Here is a 23,550-nt window from a genome sequence, read left to right on the forward strand (position 1 = left end):
GATAAACAAATGAATACCTTATCTATGTGGAAGCTTAAAACCCCTCATATAAGAAACAAAGATTCAGCAAGCATAAAATCACTAAAGGCACACCTGAGCCCAACATCACCATCAAGCAACTGGATGTAACTGACATCTGTAGACTACTTCATCCAACAACAGAATACATACTTTCCTCATGCTCAAACAGAATATTCATCAAGATAGAACAGATTTTGAGCCAGAAAATACACTTCAATAAGTTTTAAAAAGGTAGAAATCAAATCTGTTTAGCAATCTTAACATAATTAAGCTGGAACTCAACAACATGAATATAACTGATCCTAAAGTTCATGGAAATTTAACATAATTTTAAATAATACATGGTTCAAAGAAGAAATCTTCATAAGAAATTTTTAAATATATTTGCACTAAATGAATAGTAAAGAACCTATCAAAGTTCATAAGATATGAAAACAGTGCTTGGAAACTTCATACTTTTCAATGCATACATCATAAAAGAAGAAAGACCTAAAATAAGTTAATTTATCATATTAGTAAGCCAGACAATAAATCCTAAGTGAGCATAAGAAAGGAAATACTCTAAATTAGCACAAGTCAATAAAATTAAAACAGCAGGGGAGAAAATCAATGAAATCAAAAGCTGGCTCTTTAAAAAGATCAATAAAACCAATAAGCTTTTAGGCCAGGCTAACTATGAAAAAAAGGGAAAAAATACAAATTACTAATATGGTGCTGGTGCCATGGAGAAGTAGGTTAAGCCTCCACCTGTGGAGCCATTTTACAGTCCCAGCTCATCTACTTCCAACCCAGCTCCCTGCTTATGGCCTGGGAAAGCAGTGGAAGCTGGCCAAACCTTGGGCCTCTGCATCCACATGGGAGACTTCAGGCTCCTAGGTTTGAATCAGCCCAGTTCCAACCATTGTGGCCCTCTGGGGATTGAATCAGTGGATGAAACACCTCTTTGCTCCTCTCCCTCTCTCTGTAAAATCTGCCTTTCAATGTAGTAGGCTAAGCCTTTACCTGCAGCACTGGCATCCCATATGGGTACATGCTCTGGCTTCTCCAATTCTGAACCAGCTCCTTGCTTATAGCCTGGGAAAGCAGTTGAGGATGAATCAGATTCTTGCACCTCTGCACCCAGGTGGGAGACCCAAAAGAAGCTCTTTCTTTCCCTCTGTACTCTGCCTTTCAAATAAAAACTAATAAAATAAATTTTTAAAAAACCCACCTTTCAAATAAAACTACATAATAAATCTTTAAAAAGTAACAAATTACTAATATTAGAACGGAAAGATGGAACAACTAAAGCTAACAGGAATATTAAAAGAATTCTATGAACAATTCTATGTCCATAATTGTATAACAGACGAAATTAATCAATTATCTGAAATATACAATCTATCAAAATTCACAAAAGAAATGACTTGTATGAATATATCTAAATCTAATAAAGAAGCCTATTACATCTGTTAAGAGATTAATCTTCCACAACATAAAATACTAAGTGTATTTGGCTTACCTTGTGAGTTCTACCATGCATTCAGGGAAGAAATCGTACTAGTTCTATACAGTATCTTTCAGAAGGCAGAAGAGGAAATACTTCGTACTTTATTCTGAGACAATATTAATCCCCAAACCAGACAATGACAAAACAAGAAAGGAAGAAAGATCTAGATAAGACCTAAAAAGTAAGGTGTTTTATGCTCATAGATACAGAAATCCTTTTCAAAATGCAAATTGAATTTAGAAAATATATTACAGTATTATATACCAAAAGCAAGAGTTTAGATTTATTCCAGGTGTGCAAGGTTGACACAACATTCAAAAAACAATTAATGTAATGTTATCACATGTAGCTATGGAAGGAAAATCTCAAGTGGGTGTTGTGCAAACTGTCACATACATCACATAGTAGAATGCCTTACTCAAGAGCTCCATGTTTCTGATTCAGCTTCCTGCTAATGTACCCAACAAGCAGGAGGTGATGCTAAAGTACTTGGTTGAATTCCTGCTGAACACTATGGGAGATCCAGATGGAGTTCCTGGCCCAAGTTTTGGCCTGTCCTAGCCCTGCTACTGCAAGCAGTTTAGGAGTGAACCAGCAGATGCAAAGTAAGTCTCTTCCTCTCTCTGCCTTTCCAACATGTAAATAAATCTTAAATTTCAAGTGCTTATTAACATGGAGAAAGCAACTAAACAAATTCAATAATCATTATTAACTAAAACAAAAATGGAAAACTAGGAATAGAAGAAAATTACTATAATTCAATGAAGAATAACAAAACATCTACAGTTAATATTCTGTTTCATGGCGAGAAACTGGAAGTTTTCCTGAGAAAACTGTAAGACAAAGAAATCCTTTCTCATCACTTCTTTTCAACATCCTAGAAGACTTAACTGCTACAGTCAACAAGAAAAGGAAATAAAAGGTATACCATGGGCAGGTATTTAGCCTTACAGTTAAGATACTGACCACTTGGATGATAACATCTCACATCAGAGAACATGGCTTTGGGGACTGGTTCTGTTCCCTAATATCAGCCTCATGCTCAGGTATACCCCGGGTATACAACAGGGATGGCTCACGGAGTTGAGTTCCTGCTACCCACACCTACACTGAGTGTTCAACTACTGGCTTCAGGTTAGCCCAGCTCCAGCTGAGTTGGGCATCTGAGGAAGGAGCCAGCAGATGACAGATACCAAGCATATTAATTGGGAAGAAAAAACCTGTCTTTCTTTATTAATAAAAGGAGTAATTATGCAGAAAATCTGGAAAATTAACAATAAAACTCCAGAAAAAAAGGGGGGGAGTCTATATCAGGGTTGAAGAATGTAAGTTACTACGATTTTCCTGGACACAGAGAAAATCAAAAGATTTTCTGACCTTGGAGTGTATGTATTGGGACTGGACCTCCTCAGTTGCTGACACCTGTGCAGTAAACAGCATGCTCAGATGCACATGGTAGACATGACAGCCAGCTCATCCATGTCAGCACAGAAAGTCTAGCGCCTCATCAGAGGATGGAAAGTGGGACAGATTGAACACTCCTGGCCAAGCTCTGCAGCAATTGTCTGGGTCTGTGGATCCACTATGATGGATTTGGTCAGCCAATGGGCATTGGAAAGATTTTCTCAACCCTGGCACAACAAAGCCAACAACATCTCAGAATGATCAGAACCATTCAAGTCAAACACTCGAAATGTTCTTCCTCTCATCAGGTATCATCAAATGACCATGCCATCCCCTGTTGCTGATGTGGTTTGCCAGCAGGGGCAGCCTGTTTCCCTTCCCTCCCTGCAGACACAGGAGAAGAAAAAAGAACTGAAATATCTGTTCCCCCTACTTTCCTCCACATCCTGATCCTCCCTACCCTATCAGAGGCCCAGATGGGCACACAGCCCTCTTAATTATGTAAACAATATAAAAAATAAAATTTAAAAAATATATTTAAAAAAGATTCTCTGGCTTGGATGTGGTCTGAGTGTGACCTCAAGGACTCATGAACTAGAAATCTGGTCTCCAGTGTGGCAAAATGAAAAGAGGTGGAGGGGCCCGGCAGTGTGGCCTAGCGGCTTAAGTCCTCACCTTGAACCTGCCGGGATCCCATATGGGCGCCGGTTCTGGTCCCGGCAGCTCTACTTCCCATCCAGCACCCGCGTGTGACATCCATTGCAGTCGCTTGGGGAGTGAATTATCAGACGGAGGATCTTCCTCTCTGTCTCTCCTCCTCTCTGTACATCTGACTTTGTAGTAAAATAAATAAATCTTTTTTAAAAAAAAAAAAGGTGGTGGAATCTTTCAACAATGAAGCTCACTAGGAGGACCTTAGACGCTCAGAAGTGATATTAAAGTGGGTTTTGCAAGATCCTTGAGTTAGATCTTACAATAATTAACTTATAAAGAAAAATCCTGGCCATGCCCATGGCTCTTTGGCTTCTTGTCTAGCAATGTGATATGTCTCTTTTCTTGTGTGCATGCACCCACACACATTTCTGTTAACATGACATCACTTGCAATGAGGCCCACAGCTCAGCTTAACTCATAATAGCACATACCCTTTGACATCCAGAACAGTGAGATAAATTACTCTTTATAAGTTACCCAGCCTCAAGTATTTCAATATTGTAATGTAAAACAGATAGATGCAGGAACACTGAGGAAAACAATAAATGAATATGGGAGGAGTATCACCTAAAGAGATAGTTCAGTTTACATGTGACTAAAATGTTAGAATACATTGTAAAACCTAAGTAAGTTGAAGAACGTAGCTTGGACCAACAGAGAACTGCATATTGATTCCAGAATATTTCAGGAAGTTTTAAAAATGGAACATTCTGAAGTAGTAGCATGGGAAAGCATACTCACAAGAAAACATGGAGTAAGATACACACTTTAGGAACAATGAGAAAGAAACATGGCAGTAGCTAAAGTTTTGCATGAACTGAAGAAATCTTGAATTATTAAGTACAGGAGAGATTATAAGAAATTGTGAGAACTGAAGAAATCAGAGACAAGAACATTATATAAATTTCGAGAAGAGGAACTGACTTATTAAAAGGAACAACACTTCAGTGTCAGTTAAATCCATCATAAAATGTTTAAAAAGACACAAACTCTTTTTTTATTTTTTAAAATTATTTTTTAATAATCTTACTTAGTTGATTAGGGTACAAAGGGTCAAGGGCTACAAGGTAAAAGTGGGTAATACCATTGTTTCCACACTAATATTATCATTTTTCCCCTGTATCTGGGGTCAGAGGAGAAACAAAGGGAAAAGCCCCACACAGCCTCCCACCCATCCCTGGTCCCCAGTGTGAGGCACGCTCCGAGGGTCCTGCTCAAGCAGTTTTGATAGTTCAACAGGTCTGGATTGCTGCCAATCTCGCCGTTCCAGTCACAATGAAACCTATTCAGAGTCCTGGCTGACATAGTCTCTTCATGGTTGGGGTTCTGAAGGGATCTCCAAAGAAACTTCATCTGAGATGTTTCCAGACCTGATTCTTGCATAAGTTTGCTAGTACAGGGTCCAACACCGTTCTTTGCGCCAATCAGCTTATGCACATGCTGGCCGTTGCAATTGCTAGGTCAATTCTGTTTCCAGCCCTGTCTTCCACTAGAACCAGTGGGTGTTGTAGTCCAGCTCAATCCTACCCCCTTCATACTTGGTCCTCATGCAGACCAGTGGGAGCTGCAGCCTAGTTGGGGCGACTCCCCATAACCCCCACGAAGCCTGCCCCTACCCTGGTTCCCATGCATGCCAGTATGTACCACAGACTTGTTCAGGCTGTCCCACATCCCATTTAGCTCTCATACTTGTCAGTGGGTATTGAAGCCTAGTTCAACCCAACCAACCTACTATCCAGCCCACACACATACTGGCAGGTGCCTTTCTGTTTAGCCATGCCTGCCCCTGTCCTGGTTTTCGTGCTGTCTGGTGGGAGTGGTTACCCATGAGGGAGGTGTCCACTATCTCCCTACTAGGCCACTCCCACTCCCAGATTATGTACTCTCCAGGTAGGTCTGGCATTTTACTTGACAGAATTAGATCCCATTACCAGCCTCTGCCAGCGAATGCTGCAGCTAAGCCCAACCAACCCTCACCCACTCTAATTTTTGTTTGAACCAGTTAGAACAGTCAGACCACTGTAGCCCTTCCCTTATCTAGCTCACGTAAGGCTCACAGGTGTTGTAGCCCTGCCTAGTCTGATCTGCCCCCATCCCGACTCATGCATTCCAATGGGAGTGGTTGTCCAGCAGAGGAGCCCACATTCCCATCAGCTTTGCTTCCTCCCTCCGGTTTTCACATGTGCTATTTGGGTGCTGCAACCATATCTGGTACGGCTCACCTCACCTTGACATTCCTTAATGTGCATTGGTATGTGTTGCGACCGAACCTGGCCTGACCCACACTCTGTTCTGGTGCTTGGATTCGCCAGGGGGTGAAGTGAATGGGTTCAGCCTGGTCTGCCCCCAACTAATGCCAAGTGTATGCCAATGGGATAATTTCCATAGCCTGTTCTGGGCTGTTTCCTATTGTGGTTCTTGTGCTTACCTGTAGGGACTATGTCTTGCCAGAGCAGTTTTCCAAGCTCCTCCATCAGAACCTCTCCCAGTGCCAGATTTCACGCACACCAGTGGGTCCATCAGTCAGCCCTACTCAGTTCACCTCCTGTCCTAGCCGGAACAGTGGCTTTTCCTGACTGGCCTTCAACCCAATCTGGTTCTTGCTGTTGGATGTTTCAACCCAGCTACGGCTCTTCCATACCCCCGTACAGCTCACACATGGTCCAGTAAGGGCTGAGACCTAGTCTAGTCCGTCCCACATCTACCCTGGTCCTCCAGAGCACAAGATGGTGCTGGAGTCTAGGCCAGTTTGGTGCTTCTAGTCCCAGTCCACACTTGTGCCAGGGGAGACTACAACCATATCCTGATTAGAACACAGCCCTCCTTCCAGTCCATGCGCTCCTTGGTGGGAAATTCAACCCAGCTAGGGTGTCCCCTTTGCTCCCCAACTGGGCCTAATCCCAGCCTTATTTCACATGCAGGCCGGTGGGTGCTCTGACTCAGTTTGTCCTGGCCCCTGCCTTTGATGCTGTGGCTTAACGTCCCTGGCTCACACAGATCAGTAGGGCAAGGGCCTACTTGGCATGACCTGTGCTCCAACCAGATTTCTGTTGTTTCTTGTGAGATAAGGTTTGCTCGGCCATGCTCATTCTGCCCCTTCCAGTTGCAGCCTGGCTCACCCCACTTCCTGTTTTAGGATGCACATTCGGGTGGTGCTGCCTTGACCTGCCAAGACTGTCATGGGTTCCTTTACCCAGTGAGTCATGACAGTCATGACAGGTGTAATGGTCACACCTAGCTTAGTCCATCACAACCCCAGCTTGTGAGCTAACCAGGGGGACTTGTATTTCCACATGGTTGGGCCCACACAACCCCACAGAGTCTACCCCCAGACCAAGTTCTCTCGCGTGCTAGATAGTGTCTTGACCCTGCCAAATCCACCATCAGGTCGGGCAATGATACCTAACCCTGCCAAACAGGCCCCCATCCATAGCTTTGGTGTGGACTGGTGTGTGGCCATCAGTAATGTTCTATGCTACCAACCCATCTCTGGGTTCCTAATTTGGCTGGTAAATCAGACTAACCCAAATTATCTTATAGATACTTCCCTCCAAACCATCAGGTCTCAGTCCCCACACATGCCTGAAACTTTCATGACCTTCTCACTGCGAATCATCCAAAATTCACCTCTCACCTACACTAAAATTGGCCTTACTCATGGGTGTCCCCAGGCAGCAACTACATATCTTAAAAACCCCAGAGTTCACCGCTGGGCGGCCAGCAGGCAAAGCCTGGCACTACTTGGTGCACTGGCCACCCAAGGCTGAGGACTTGTTCACTGCCTTCCAGCAGTGTCTTTGGCTTGAGTCCCTAGAATGGGGTCCGACCCGGCAGGGGCACCCCCAACAGCTGCCACACTGCAGGAAGCTGCACTTGCCCCCAACCCCAAGGCCCGAACCCCTCAATACAAACTCTTAATACCAGCTATCAAAAACTGAATGTCAACGAAGTTGGTGTTGGGTGGCACAGCAAGTTAAACCATCAACTGTGATGTTGTCCTCCCATATTAGAGTGCAGGTTTGAGTCTTGGCTGCCTCCCATGCCTGTGAAAGCAGCAGCATATTTTGTTGTTGTGACCATCTGGGGAGAAAATCAGTGGATGGAAGATTCTCTTTCAGCTTTTCAAACAACTAATTAATATGAAAAAACAACCACAAAAGTGCAGGCATTTGGTCTACAGGTTAAGACACCACTTGGGTTAGCTCCATCCTGTCTTAGAGTACCTGTGTTCAAGTCCGAGAACCAAACATTATTGAATAATGCATTTGGAGGCAACAAGTGATGGTTCAGCTCAAGAAACTGGGTCGGAGGCGGAGAGAGAACAAAGCAAATACTGTGCCTCCACAGATTAATCCTCTACCTGCAAGTGCCAACATCCCATGTGGGCACCAGCTCGTGTCCCAGCTGCTCCAATTTCAATCCAGCTCTCTGCTTATGAACTGGGAAAGCAGAAGAAGATGGTCCAAGTCCTTGGGACCCTGTACCCACATGAATACCTGGAAAGAAGCTCTTGGTTCCTGGTTTCAGACTGGCTCAGCTCTGGCCACTGTGGTCATTTGGGGAATGGGCCAGCAGATGGAAGATCTTTCTCTGTTTCTCCTTTTCTCTGTAAAATCTGTCCTCTTTTTCTATTTTTTTCTTAAGATTTATTTATTTTTACTTGAAATGAAGATTGGATTTACAGATTCACAGCTCTACAGTGCCCTATCTAGAAGCATCATCTCAGGGCCACACAGGAGAAAGATAAGTGAAGGAACACTGTCCATGTCAAGCTGATGCAGACTCTTTACAAGCTAGGCAAAGAGCTGAAGAGATACCCTGTAATCTGCAATCCTGGGAATTGGTAACTTCTGCTATGCCTGCTTCTGAGCTCTATAGCAATGAGACACACAACATAATACTGAGCGCAAACAATTCAAGAAAAAAGGGCAAAAGGAGAAAAGACAAGGAAAGGTCATCTTTTTCTCTGATTTTGCCTTCTACAGTCATGTTTTTCTAGTTATGACTGTCTTCTTGACTTACCATATTGCAGGAAAGCTAAGTTTGAGATAAAACACAGCTGCTAAACAGATTGGTAATTTTATTAACATCATGCTTTAATCAAATAAACAAACCGGCAAACTTAGATAATTGGAAAGCTCAAGGCAAGAATAATAACCACTCCTATCTAATTGTGAATCACATCAAATATTTACATGACAGTAATATCAGGGTACATCAATAAGCTGAGAATGCAAAAATGACACAAACTAGCAATATATACATTGTGTTCATGGTTTCATATTACCATATTCAATGTCAGAAAAAAAAATCTGTCCTTGTAGTAAAAACAAAGGATCCAAGCAATAAAGCAGACTTAAAATACGATCATTCTCTGAAACCATAGTCAATAAAAATGCATAATGAATAATATTATTTTAAACCATCCTCCAATGTTATTTGAAAGCAGTTTTCTTAATATGATTAAAGCATGATTGTCTCCAAAGACATGGATAGGAACAACTCAGAAGCAGTTACAACTGAAAAACAAAGAAGGTCATTTCTACCATATCTGACAATACTTTCTTAAGCAGCAGAATTTTCTGCTGATTCACTCTTCTCTCCAATTATTCTGAGTTATAAAACATGCCTTCCACTACTAGTAACTAGTGATAAAACTTCCTAGAGGAAAAGGCTCAACATGTTTATCCTTGGCTGACAGCATATTATTCAGTTAGTCACTAAAGTGTTCAGAAGGATAATAAATTATACCACATTCTCACGCAAATATAAACTGTGTGTATCATACAAAGCAGTTTACCTTGTAGTTTTTTCAGAACAGCAACCTCCATTTTCAGAACTTGTTTTGGCTGTTGAGCCGACTCCACCTTCAGTGCAACATTTTCCCTGGTGAGCATATCCAGAGCATCGTAAATTTCTCCAAAACCACCGCCCCCAATCTTTCTCAACTGCACAGAAAATAAAGACACACACATTTTAAATTCCTAGAAAATTCTGACTGAAAACCAATTCATTTCTCAAACTTAGAAAATTATCTACAGTTTTATTCTTATTTTATGATAGGATATTTCAATAACTATCTGTGTGAAGAAAATACATGCATGTAAATAAATCAAGGCTTTTTTCTACAAGTTTATTCATAAAAACCAATGAAATTTCAGTTACAGTTCTAAAATTTGGTTCACAGCCATTATCAAAAATTACACAAAAAGCATGGTATTTGTAAGAATCATTTGCCACAAACACCACTCTATATCACCTATACTATTTTAATTTGAAGGCAACAACTTGAAGACTTAAAATTGTTTTATTTTCATTTTTATTTTTGGATTTATTTGAAAGGCAGAGAAACACAGAACCAGAAAGAGACAAAGCAGAGAGACTGCCATCCACTGGCTCACTTCCCACTGTCTGCAAAAATCAGGGCCCTAAAGCCAGGAACCCATATCTCGATCTGGGTTTCCCATACTGGCAGGAACATAAGTACTTACGCCATCACTACTACCTCCCAGGGGCATACCAGGCACACAATGAAGTAGGTACTTGAACCTAGGCACTCCACACTTGATCTTAGCCAAAGGCTGAGAAGTGATGAACCTAGGCAGTCCAAAATAACCTATGGGCATTTCAAGTGGCAGCTTAACTGTGTGCCAGATGAATGTCCTCACACTTTATAAACCTGAAAATCCTTCTGCCAACTGAAATCTTACCTGGAACAAATCTGGTGCCTGCTATCGTAGGGGGTTAGAAGCAGCAGTGGGACAGCCAGCTATAATCCTAAACTGGCTCACTAAATCTGGTGCCTGCTATGGTAGGGGGTTAGAAGCAGCAGTGGGACAGCCAGCTATAATCCTAAACTGGCTCGCTAAAGCCCTAAAACATTATGTTTATGGCATGAAGAGACAGTACAATGAAGGTATATAGATTAGAGAAGGAATAGAAGTGAAGTCTCTGTTAGATTTTATTTTCCCAGATGGGCAAGGTGCTTCACTTCTTTTTATTTTACTTCTTTTTTTAATTTAATTTAATTATTTATTTTTTTTAATTGTTGCTTCCATTGTATTATGTAGTACAGTTTTTTTTTTTTAAAGATTTATTTTTATTATTTTTCCATTGGAAAGGTGGATATACAGAGAGGAGAGACAGAGAGGAAGATCTTCCGTCCGATGATTCACTCCCCAAGTGAGCGCAACGGGCCGATACTATGCCGATCCGAAGCCAGGAGCCTCCTCCGGGTCTCCCGCGTGGGTGCAGGTTCCCAAAGCTTTGGGCCGTCCTCGACTGCTTTCCCAGGCCACAGGCAGGGAGCTGGAAGGGAAGCGGGGCTGCCGGGATTAGAACCGGCGCCCATATGGGATCCCAGGCGTGCAAGGCAAGGACCTTTAACCACTTGCGCCACCGCGCCGGGCCCATGTAGTACAGTTTTATAGGCGCTGGGGATTCCCCCCACCCCTCCTATACCCCTCCGCCCATGGTGGATTCCTCCACCTTGTTGCATAACCATAGTTCAAGTTCAGTTGAGATTCATTCCTTGCAAACACATGCCTAGCATAAAGTTCAGCGTCTTATTGTCCAGATAAGTTCAGTGGCCTCTTGGGGAGACCTTCTCTGGTCTGAAGATAGGTCTAACAGAGTAAAGATCCGGTCAGTTAAAAGCCCCAACAAGGCCTCAGTATCAATATACAACATTATGGAATTAATTGACATAGTATTGGGTAAACAATATGTTAAAAATAATGCAAGTTCCATTCTTCGAAACATCTGGGTTGAGACAGTATCAATGACAGGTTCAAAAAATAACAAACAACCAAACAAAAAATTACAGGTTAAATCAAGGCAAACATGTGGTATCTAATCTTTTGGGATTCGCTCATTTCCCTTAGCATTATAGTTTCCAGTTGTGCCCATTTAGCCACAAAGAACTGCATTTTGTTTTTTTTAATAGCTGAGTAGTATTCCATGGAGTAGATGAACCAAAGCTTTCTTATCCAATCTTCTGCTGATGGGCATTTTGGTTGCTTCCATGTTTTTGCAATTACTGATTGTGCTGCAATGAACATAGGGATGCATGTTGGTTTGTCGTAAAACAGGTGTTTTGGATATATTCCTAGGAGTGCTATTGCTGGGTCATATGGTATGCAGATTTTGAGTTGTTTGAGTGTTCTCCAGACTGATTTCCATAAAGGCTGTACCAATTTGCAGCTCCACCAGCAGTGGAGTAGGGTTCCCTTTTCCCCGCATCCTCGCCAGCAAGCGTCGTTGGTGTTCTTGTTTATGTGGGCCAATCTTGCTGGTGTTAGGTGGTACCTCATCGATGTTTTAATTTGGATTTCCCTTATTGCTAGGGAGCTGGAACATTTTTTCATATGTTTGTTTGCCATTTGGACTTGTTCCTTTGTGAAATGTTTGCCCATTTCCCGTGCCCATTTCTTGAGTGGCTTGTTTGTTTTGGTTTTTTGGTTGTTTTGAAGTTCTTTGTATATCCTGGAAATTAGCCCCCTATCGCCTATATCGTGTGCAAAGATCTTCTCCCACTCTGTGGGTTGCTTTTTTACTTTGTTGATTGTTTCCCTTGCTGTACAGAAGCTTCTTAGTTTGATGAGGTCCCATTTGTTTATTCTGTTCTCAACTGCTATTGCTTTTGGTGTCCTTCTTAGAAAGTCGGGACCTACTCCTAGGTCTTGCAGGGTATTTCCTACATTTTCTTGCAAGAGTTTGAAGGTTTCTGGATGTAGGTTTAGGTCTTTTATCCATGTAGATTGGATCTTGGTGTATGGTGATAGACGTGGGTCTATCTTTTTGTTTCTACAGGCTATCAGCCAGTTGTCCCAACAACATTTACTAAAGAGGCCTTCCCACTTGCTTGAGTTGTCATTGGTCTTTTTGTCAAAGATTAATTGGCTGTATTTGTGTGGGTTCCCTTTTGGTGCTTCTATTCTATTCCATTGATCTTCCTTTCTGTCTTTGTGCCAGTACCAGGCTGTTTTGATAACCACTGCTCTATAGTATGTCCAGAGGTCCGGGATTGTGATTCCCCCTGCTAACTTCTTATTTTTCAGGATGGTTCTAGCTATTCGTGGTTTTTTGTGTTTCAAGATGAACTTTTGAATCATTGTATCCAGTTCCGTGAAGAATGTTTTGGGCAATTTGATTGGAATTGCATTGAAAATGTATATTGCTTGTGGTAGTATAGACATTTTAATGATATTGATTTTGCCTATCCAGGAGCACGGGATGTTATTCCATCTTTTGAGGTTTTGTTCAATTTCCTTTTTAAATAGTTTGTAGTTTTCTTCGAATAGGTCTCCTACGCTTTTGGTTAGATTTATTCCCAAATACTTCATACTTCTCTCTGCTGTTTTGAATGGTATCCTGTTGGTTAGATCTTCTTCCATCTTGGTGTTATTTGCGTACACTATGGCTGTTGATTTTCGTTCGTTAATTTTGTACCCCGCCACTCTGCCAAACTCTCGTATAAGTTCTAGCAGTTTCTGTATTGAGTCTCCTGGTTTTTCTATGTATAGGATTATGTCATCTGCATATAGTGAAAGCTTGACTTCTTCGTTTCCTATATGTATGCCTTTGATTTCTTTTTCTTGTCTTATGGCCTCTGCAAGTACCTCTAGGACTATGTTGAATAGCAGTGGTGATAGCGGGCACCCTTGTCTTGTTCCAGATCGCAGTGGGAAGGGTTCTAGCTTTTCTCCATTCAGTATGATACTGGCGTTGGGTTTTTCATAAATTGCTTTGATTATGTTGTGGATTTTCCCATCTATGCCTACTTTGGCTAGAGTTTTTAGCATGAAGAGGTGTTGGATTTTGTCGAAAGCTTTTTCTGCATCTATTGAAACTATTATGTGGTTCTTGTTTTGCAGTTTTTGGATATGGTTTATAACATTTATGGATTTCCGAATGTTGAACCATCCCTGCATTCCAGGGATGAATCCTACTTGATCCAGATGAATGATCTGTCTGATGATTTTTTGAATTCTATTGGCTAGGATTTTGTTGAGAATTTTAGCATCAATGTTCATCAGAGAAATAGGTCTGTAGTTTTCCTTCTCTGATGGTTCTCTGTCCGGTTTGGGGATTAAGGTGATGTTGGCTTCATAGAATGAGTTTGGGAGGGTTGCTTCCTCTATTGTTTTGAAGAGCTTGTAGAGGATTGGGGTTAGTTCTGTTCGGAATGTTTTGTAGAATTCTGTAGTGAAGCCGTTTGGGCCTGGGCTTTTTTTTCGTTGGGAGATCCTTGATGACTGTTTCAATCTCTACCTCGGTTATGGGTTTATTTAATTCTGCAGTTGCCTCCGGACTGAGTTTTGGTAAGTGGTGGGAGTCCAAGAACTTTTCTATTTCTTGGTGGTCCTCAAATTTGTGGGAGTACAGTTCTTTGTAGTAATTTCTAATTATTTTCTTAATGATTGCAGTGTCTGTTGTTATGTTGCCTTTTTCATCTTTAATGCTATTGATTCTCACTTTCTCTTGTTTTTTTTTGGTCAATCGGGCAGTGGAGTGTCTATTTTGTTTATTTTCTCAAAAAACCAACTTTTTGATTTGTTGATTTTATGTATAGTTTTTTTGATTTCTATTTGGTTTATCTCCTCCCTTGTTTTGATGATTTCTTGTTTCCTATTGTGCGTGGGACTCTTCTGCTGCTGTTTTTCCAGATCCTGGAGGTGTGAGGTTAGTTCCTGTATTTGGCGTCTTTCTTGGGCCTTGACATGCGCTCCGATTGCGATGAATCTACCTCGTAGCACTGCTTTGGCGGTGTCCCACAAGTTTTGGAATGTTGTATCAGAGTTTTCATTGGTTTCCATAAATTTTTTGATCTCATCTTTAATTTCTTCTCTGACCCATTGTTCGTTTAATAGCATATTGTTCAATTTCCAAGAGTGCCGGAAGAGTGCCTATACTTCCTGGGGAGTTTTGAGTTGTTGATTTCCAGTTTCATCCCATGGTGGTCTGAGAGGGTACATGGTATGATACTAATGTTTTGGAAGTTGTTTAGATTCGCTTTATGTCCTATCATGTGGTCGATTCTGGAGAAGGTGCCATGCAGCGCTGAGAAGAATGTATAGTCTGTGGCCTTAGGATAAAAAGTTCTATATATGTCTACTAAGTCCAGTTGTTCTATTGTTTGTGTGAGCTCTGTTGTTTCTTTGTTGAGTTTTTGTTTCGTAGACCGGTCCATTGTTGTTAGAGGTGTGTTGAGATCGCCTACAAGAATTGTGCGGGTGTCTATGTCTTTAATTTAATTATTTTTTTAAGTTTTTTTTTTCAAGTTTGAAAGTCAGATATAGAGAGGAGGAGAGACAGAGAGGAAGATCTTCCGTCCATTGGTTCACTCCCGTGGCCACAATGGCCAGAGCTGCACTGATGCGAAGCCAGGAGCCAGGATCCTCTTCCAGGTCTCCCACGTGGGTGTATGGCCCCAAGGCTTTGGACCAAATGCTTTCGGAGCTGGATGGGAAGTGGAGCTGCCGGGATTAGAACCGGTGCCCATATGGGATCCTGGCACGTGCAAGACGAGAACTTATAGCCACTAGGCTACTGTGCCATGCACTATATAGTTGATCAGGGTGGGAAGGATCTGGGATCAGGGGATAGTGGGTGAGACCCTTGTTTACACATTTTCTTTTACTTCTGGTAAATGTGGGAGAGGAGAAACCAAACCCAACCTCCCAACCACTGCATTACTTGGGGGATAGGGAACTGCCACCCAGTGTCACCCCAAGTTCCTCATTGTGGAGCACATTCTGAGGGTTCTGCTCATGTGGTTTCAATACTTTGCTGCTCCAAGAATGAGAAATCCTTCCAAGGTCAATTGGGTGTCATAGTCCATCTCCAAGTCTCCATTGGTCCAGAAATTTGCTGTCAAGCTTCACTGGGGTAATTGGTCAACTTGTTCTGTCCTCCATTCTCAGCAAATCAATGGTTGCTGTTGCCCAGTCCAGCTCTGCCCAACACATGTTCAGCCCCCATGTATCACAAGAGGAGCTGCGGCCCAATCAGAGTGACCCCAATAATCCCCACTAGATTGGTCCCCTAGCTCTGGTTTCTGTCCCTGCCAGCATGTGCAGCAGACTGGTCCAGTCAGCCCTCACATCCTATTGAGATCTCATATACATCATTGGGCATGTGAACTGCTGGTGATACGGCCAGACCCAGCCTGTCCCACACCCCATCCTGGCTCTCAGATCTGCCAGTGGGTGTCATGAACTGGCCTAGCCTGGCCCGCCCCCATACCCAAGCCACACATACGGTGGTATGACCTTTGCCATCAAGTGCTACATCCTGGGCTGACCTTGCCCAAACTAAGTTCCAACTCTTGCTAGTAAGTGCTACAGCCTGGCCCTGCCCAGTCTGCTCCCATCCCTGACTTATGTAAATCAGCAGGTATGATAGCCTAGCCAGGCATGCCCCACTTTCCAGCCTGGCTCCTGCACTTCCCAGTGAGCTAAGACTGACCTGGCTCTGCCTGGTCTACCCCCTTCTAAAACACCTCACACGTACAGACAGGTGGATCTACCCTGCTTGGTCTAACATCCAGCCTGAGTCACTTGCTCGCCAGCGGTAGCAATGGCCCATCAGGGGAGTTTCCCTAGTTCGCCCACCAGACCCACTCCAAAACCCTGATCTTGCCCATGCCAGTGGGTGCTAGGCCCTTACCAGTCATAGGCAACCCCCTCCATCCTACATATATAAGAGCAATGGATATTGTGGCCCGGCCCACTCCACACCATATTCTTGGGTGTGTCTGAGGGTGCTCCAGACTGGACCAACCCGACTTGTCTATACCCATGAGTGTCAGTGGTTCCTTGGTCATGCCTAGCTCAGCCCATAACCATTCCCAGCTCCAAGCAATTCAGCTGAAATTGCAGGTCATAGGGGTAGGTCCACACACCTACAGAAAATCTGCCCTCAGACCCAGTTCTCTTGCATGCTGGTTGGTGTCATGGCCCAGTCTAACATATACCAATCTATTTCAACTCTTGTTGGTGAGTACTGTGATCTAGCCCTGCCAGGTAGGCCCCCAGCCCTAGCTTTAGAGTGCACCGGTGAGTGTTATTTGGCATTGGTCAATACTAACTACCCCAGCTCTGCTATCCCAGGTGGGTGGGTGCTTCTGTCTGAACCTTAAAGGTCCTCAATTCCCCCCTCAAGTTCCCATCGCAGGGTATCCCAGATGCCAATGGTGCTAGATGAAGCCCTTGGGCCACCCAGTCAGAGCCCTGCCACCTAGGAGCTGAGAGCTGGGGCTAGCTGGTTTACTCCAGCTCCAAGCTCCTGGCAGGCCAAAAGGCTCATGTCTTCAGACCCAAGCCCTGCCCTAGGACAAACTGACCCACTTGGGTATGAACACATGATGGGACGGCAGGCCCAGGCCTCCCTCCAGATCCGAGCCACATCCAGGGACAAACCAACTCACCTGGCCCAAGCCCTGCCGCCTGGGAGCTCAGAGCCAGTGTTAGCCAGCCCCCTACGGCTCTGAGTTAGTGGCCTCACTTCTGATCCAACTCCCTGTCAATGTGTCTGAGAATGAAGCAGAAGAAGGCTTAAATACTTAGAAAACTTGCCATCCATGTTGGAGACCAGAATATAGTTTCTGATTCCTGGCTTCCACTTGGCTCTGTTCTAGCCATTGCAGTCATTTGGGGTATGAACCAGTGGTCAGAAGATCCTTTTCTCTCTGTCCATTTTTCTCACTCTACCTTTTAAACAAACATATTTTAAAAAATTATGTTTTCCCAAAGAGGGCCAAAATAATACCACCCATTCTTAAAGTCCTTTCACATTTAAGAAAGAAATCTTTGCTTCTCCCCAATTAAGGAGCCAAGTCTATTTTCCCACTCTCTTAGATCTGGGTAGATCTCAGAACTCCTTTCAACAAATGAACACAGCAGAGATGCTCTGTCAGTTCTGAATATAGCCCCTAGTGAGCCTGATACTTTCCTTTTCTTCTTTAAAGATTTAGCTGCTTATGTTAAAGACAGAGTTACTAGGACCGAGAGGTGGAGACAAAGGAAGATCTTCCCTCTACTGGTTCATTCCCCAAATGACCACAATGGCTGGGATGAGCCCAGGCCAAAGGAAGGTGTAACTTCATTTTGGATTGCTCACTGGTGTAAGAGGGCCCAAGCACTTGGACCATTTTCCACTTGGAACATTAGCAGGGAGCTGGATCAGAAGTGTAGCAACCAAGACTTACACTGGCACTCATATGGGATGCCAATGTCATAAGCTGTGGCTTAACTCACTGTACCACAACACCAGTCATTCCTCTTCCTCCTGAAAATAAGCCACTGCATTAAAAAGCCAAAGTCATACGGAAAAGTCCTAACAATGACCCACCAGGTTTGAGGTATACGAGAGAGGTAAGGAGCCTGAGGTACTAGCTAAGCAAGTAAAGAAGTCAATTTGAAGTGAATTCTCCAACCTAATCAATTCTGGTAGTGCTACAAAGCTGAGACAATCACTTTAGGAAACTCTTCACAAATTGTTAATCCACAAAACTGTGCCTAAAATACTTGTTTTAATCTCTAATTTTTATTTACTTTGTTACATAAAAATAGGTAACTAACAATGAATAAGTATCCTTAATAATGAATCTGTGATGACTACACATCAAAAATATCACTACCAAATATATTCCCAAATTTGGCACATCAGTCCCACAAATACTCAGCTCTAATAATCAGAAAGGAAGTGTGCCAAGTAGAATTTTATCTGTCACCTTTTCATACGCTTATTGAAGAATGGCCAACATTACTTAGTACAAGGCCCCCACCAAACCAACACTCATGTCTGACTCACAGAAAAATTACAAACCGCTAAAGATCTTGCACCAACTTAGGAAGATGACATGTTAATTTCTTAAATTAGGTCCAAGAAATCTCAGAGCCTGCTGACTTATCTAATCAGTAGAACACCCTGTACCAATCTGCTGGAAGAGGAAGGAACTACAAAAATGGGTTGGTGAAACCTGTTACTGGAACAAAGCCAGAGCTGTCAAAGACTGGGTAGCAATAAAAATATTTATTTCATTTTTTTGTTTGTTTGTTTTTTAAAGATTTATTTTTATTATTTTTTCATTGGAAAGGCAGATATACAGAGAGGAGAGACAGAGAGGAAGATCTTTCGTCTGATGATTCACTCCCCAAGTGAGCCGCAACGGCCGATACTATGCCGATCCGAAGCCAGGAGCCCCCTCCGAGTCTCCCACGCGGGTACAGGTTCCCAAGGCCTTGGGCCGTCCTCGACTGCTTTCCCGGGCCACAGGCAGGGAGCTGGAAGGGAAGCGGGGCTGCCGGGATTAGAACCGGCGCCCATATGGGATCCCGGGCGTGCAAGGCGAGGACCTTTAACCACTTGCGCACCGCGCCGGGCCCAATAAAAATATTTAAACATAAGCATACAGCAAATGAAAATGCTCCTATAAGAAAGAAGGAATTTTTGAGATAGTAGATTTGAAGTCTAGGACAAGAAAGCCATTAAAAGACTACTAGGAGCAGTCCCAGTGAAAATGCCTAATGACTAAATCCTCGTTTTGTTATGGGAGATGGTTCATTTCCTGGCTGCTCCATTTCCCATCCAGCTCCTTGCTTATGGCCTGGGAAAGCAGTTGAGGATGGTCCAGGAAACCTTGGGAACCTACACTTAGAAGTAGCTCCTGGCTTCAGATTGGCTTAGCTCTGGCCATTGTGGCCACTTGGGAAGTGAAACAGTGGATGGAAGGTTTTTCTCTGTATCTCCTTCTCTCTGCATATCTGCCTTTCCAATAAAAACAAACAAATCTTAAAAAAAAAAAAAAAGAAAGGCTATTAGGACTATGTCAAATGAACTCAACAGACAACTTAGAGGATATTCCCTAATCCACAGGGAAAAAGAGCACAAAAATTAAAACACATTAAGTACACTTAAATCCATGAAATCTTACCACTGGTAAACTTTGAGGAATATCTGGGAATCAATTCCTGACTTTGAAAACCAGCAAGTTAAGAAACAATCTTGCTAATATGCCTGAGAAAGCAGTGAAAGATGGCTCAAGTACCTGAGCCTCTGTGACTCATGTGGGGATGAGGATAAAATTCCAGGATTCCAGCTTCTGCCTGGACCAAATCTGGTTTTTGGCAGTCATTTAGGGAGTGACCCATCAGATGAAAAAGTCTCTATCTCTTACTCTCTATACCTCTCTTTCAAATAAGTAAATAAATAAATATTTTTGAAACAGAAAAAGAAACCAACACTGTAGCATAGCTAGTTAAGCCAATGCAGGAAATGCCACATCCCATTTGCGTGACAGTTTGTGCCCCAGCTGTTTCATTTCCAATCCAGCTCCCTGCAAATATAACCGGAAAAGCAGTAGAAGATGGTCCAAGAGCTTGGGTCCCTGCCATCCACGTGAAGATCCTGGCTTTGACTTGGTCTAGCTCTGACTATTATGCTCATCTGGGAAGTAAACCATGGATGGAAGAACTCCTTCTCCATCTCTATTATTCATTCCGCATCTGTAACTTTGCCTTTCAAATACATAAATAAATCCTCTTAAAAAAGCAAAGTAGGGCCCCGTACAGTAGCCTAATAGCTAAAGTCCTCGCCTTGAACCCGCTAAGATCCCATGTGGGTGCTGGTTGGTGACCCAGCTGCTCTACTTCTCATCCAGTTCCCTACTTGTGTCCTGGGAAAGCAGATGAAGACAGCCCAAAGCCTTTGGATTCTGTTCCCACGTAGGAGACCCAGAAGAAGCTTCAGGCTCCTGGCTTCAGATCAGCTCCAACCATAGTGGCCACTTGGAGACTGAACCAGCAGAAGGAAGATCTTTCTTTCTCTCTGTCTCTCCTCTCTGTAATTCTGACTTTCCAAACACATAAATAAATAAAGCAAAGCAAGCATTTACTTTTGTTTCCTTTTTTTTTAAAAAAAAGATTTATTTATTTTAATCACAAAGTCAGATATACAGAGAGAAGAAACAGAGAGGAAGATCTTTGGTCCAGTGATTCATTACCCAAGTGACCATGATGGTTGGAGCTGAACCAATCCGAAGCCAGGAGCCAGGAGCTCTTCTGGGTCTCCCACGTGGGTGCAAGATCCCAAGGCTTTTGACCCATCCTCTACTGCCTTCCCAAGCCACAAGCATGGAGCTGCATGGGAGGTGGGGCTGCCAGGATTAGAACCAGTGCCCATAAGGGATGTTGGAGTACCCAAGGCAAGGACTTTAGCCGCTAGGCCACTGTGCTGGAGCCTATTTTGGTTTCTTAACAATAGTGTATCTCAATACAATCAAGTAGCTAATGACAAGAATTTTTCTTTATGGATCTTTTTCAATTAATAAATGAAAAATAATAGAATTTCATCAATTTGCAATGTAAGATTAATTAATAGACCTAGGAAATACCATAAATAGCTACTAATGATGAAAAATTATATGCCTCCCAGTAAAAGTTCACACTATCATTTAAGGAGCAATAATTCTCCAACTCAAAAATCAAACTGATCTGATCAAATCTGTAGTCATGACTGCCAATTTACACAAAACACATAAGACACAAAAACATGTTGATACCAGCACAGCATGGTGGCCTAGTGGCTAAAATGCCTAGTGGCTAGGCCTTGCATGCACTGGCATCCCACATGGGCACCACTTCCAATCCCAGCGGCCCAGCTTCCCATCCAGCTCCCTGCTTGTGGCCTGGGAAAGCAGTTGACAACCACCAAAACCTTGGGACCCTGTGCCAGCACAGGAGACCTGGAAAAGTCTCCTGGGCTCCTGGCTTTGTATTGGCACAGTTCCATTATGGTCACTTAGGGAGTAAAACAGCAGATGGAAGATTTTCCTCTCTGTCTTTCCTCCTCTCTGTATGTCTGACTTTCCAGTAAAACAAACAAACAAAAAATGTGGAGCAGCTGGACTTAAGTCAACACTGCAGTGCCATTCTTAGAGGTATTAGTTTAAAAAAAAAAATGTTGATACTACATGGAAGCAATCAGCAAAATGCAAACAATGACATATTCATTCATTCTTTTTTTTTAAAAGATTTATTTATCTTCATTGCAAATTCAGATTTATAGAGAGAGACAGAAGAGGAGACGCAGAGAGGAATATTTTCTGTCCAATGATTCACCACCCAAGTGACCACAATGGCCAGAGCTGAGCCAATCTGAAGCCAGGAGCTAGGAACTCTTCTGGGTCTCCCACATGGGTGCAGGGTCCCAAGGGCCATCCTCTACTGCTCTCCCAGGCCACAAGCATGGAGCTGGATGGGGAATGGGCCGCCGGGATTAGAATCAGTGCCTATATGGGATCCCAGTGCGCTCAAGGTGAGGACTTTAGCCACTAGGCTACCGCACTGGGCTCTTTCTTTCATTTTTAAAAACGGATCAATTTATTTTTACTTGAATGAGAGTTATACAGAGAGGAGGAAAGACAGAAAGATCTTCTACCTGCTGGTTCACTCCCCAAGCGGCTGCAATGGCCAGAACTGAGCTGTTCTGGGCTGAGAGCTAATAGCCTCTTCCAGGTCTCCTGGAATAGGAGGTACAGGGTCCCAAAGACTTGGACCATCCACTGCTGCTTTTCTAGGTCATATTCAGGGAGTTGGATGGGAAGTGGAGCAGCCAGGGCATGAACTAGCACCAATATGGGATGCCATCACTTGGAGGTGAAGGATTAGCCTGTTAAGCCAGCACACCAGTCCTCCTTCCTTCTTTCCTTCTACCCTGCCTCCCTCACTTCTTTCTTTCTTCCTTGCTTACTTTTTTCCTTCTTTCCTTCCTTTTCTCAAAGCTCTCATCTTCCCCATCTTTCCCCTCCCCTCTACTTTTCTCTCCTCCCTTTTCTTTTTTTTAATGATTTATTTTATCTATTTGATGGGCAGAGTTACAAAGAGAGAGAGAGATCTTCCATCTCCTGGGTCACTCTGCAAATACTGCACTGACCAGGGCCAGACCACACTGAAGCCAAGTTTCCCATGGGAATGCACATGTCCAAGCATCCACATGGGACTTTCTCCACTGCTTTTGCAGGGAGCTGGACCAGAGCTGAACCAGAGGCAACTGGAACCAGGCTCAACAATGATGTTGACGATGGTAGATGAATATTCTATGCCACAGCTCAGGCCTCAAAAATGACAAATTCCACAGACAAACACCCAAGGTTCTTTGTTTAATAAAGCATAAGAAAAAAAATAGGAATAGGTGAAGAGAATCCCAGAAATTAAAGGAAACACTAATGATGTCAACAAACTCTAGAATTCAAATCTTGTTTTGATATTGATCAAAACTATCAAAAACAAGCTACAAATAAGAGAAATGTAGAAACTTGGAGGCTATATAGTCATATTAAGAACTTACTGGACATTTTAAGTGTGATAATAATAGTATCTTTTTAAAAAAAAAATTCCTGAGTTTTTAAAGATACATAGCAAAGTACATAACCAAATATAGGGGTAAAAACTGCTTCAGAACATTCTGAGAGGCCAGTGTCATTGTTGGCTGCCACTGCCTATGATGCTAGCATGCCCATATGGGTGCCAGTTCAAGTCCTGACTACTCTACATTCAATCCAGCTCCCTGTTAATGGCCAGGGAAAAGCAACAGAAGATGGACCGAATGTCTGGGTCCCTGCACAAACATGGGAAACCTGGATGAAGCTCCTGGCTTTGGCCTGACCCAGCTGCAGCCCTTCAGGCCATCTGGGGAGTAAGTGAACCAGGAGATAAAAGATCTATTTCTCTCAAACTCTCCCTCCTTTCCTTGTCTCTATCTCTTCGTAACTCCAACTTTCAAGTAAATCTTAAACAATCCTAGAGGATAAAAGAGATGAGACAAAATGACCTATGGGGTAAACACTGGTTTAGTGGCTATGATGCTGCTCATGATGTCCACACCGCATATTAGGATGCCTAGGTTGGCGTCTTAGCTCT

General features: G+C 43.0%; 1 protein-coding gene across 1 annotated transcript in view; it reads right to left on the minus strand.

Annotated features, from left to right (window-relative positions):
* The window catches only part of TTBK2 (tau tubulin kinase 2), a 140,562-nt gene that overhangs the window by 82,996 nt on the left and 34,016 nt on the right, over positions 1–23,550 (minus strand). Inside the window, exon 3 of the mRNA XM_040968369.1 lies at positions 9,429–9,576. Coding sequence (XP_040824303.1) covers positions 9,429–9,576 — 148 coding nt within the window. The remainder of the gene's footprint in view (positions 1–9,428; positions 9,577–23,550) is intronic.

This window comes from Ochotona curzoniae, unplaced genomic scaffold, assembly GCF_017591425.1.
Source record: "Ochotona curzoniae isolate NIBS_2020 unplaced genomic scaffold, NIBS_Ocur_1.0 scaffold_4701, whole genome shotgun sequence".
Taxonomy (NCBI): domain Eukaryota; kingdom Metazoa; phylum Chordata; class Mammalia; order Lagomorpha; family Ochotonidae; genus Ochotona; species Ochotona curzoniae.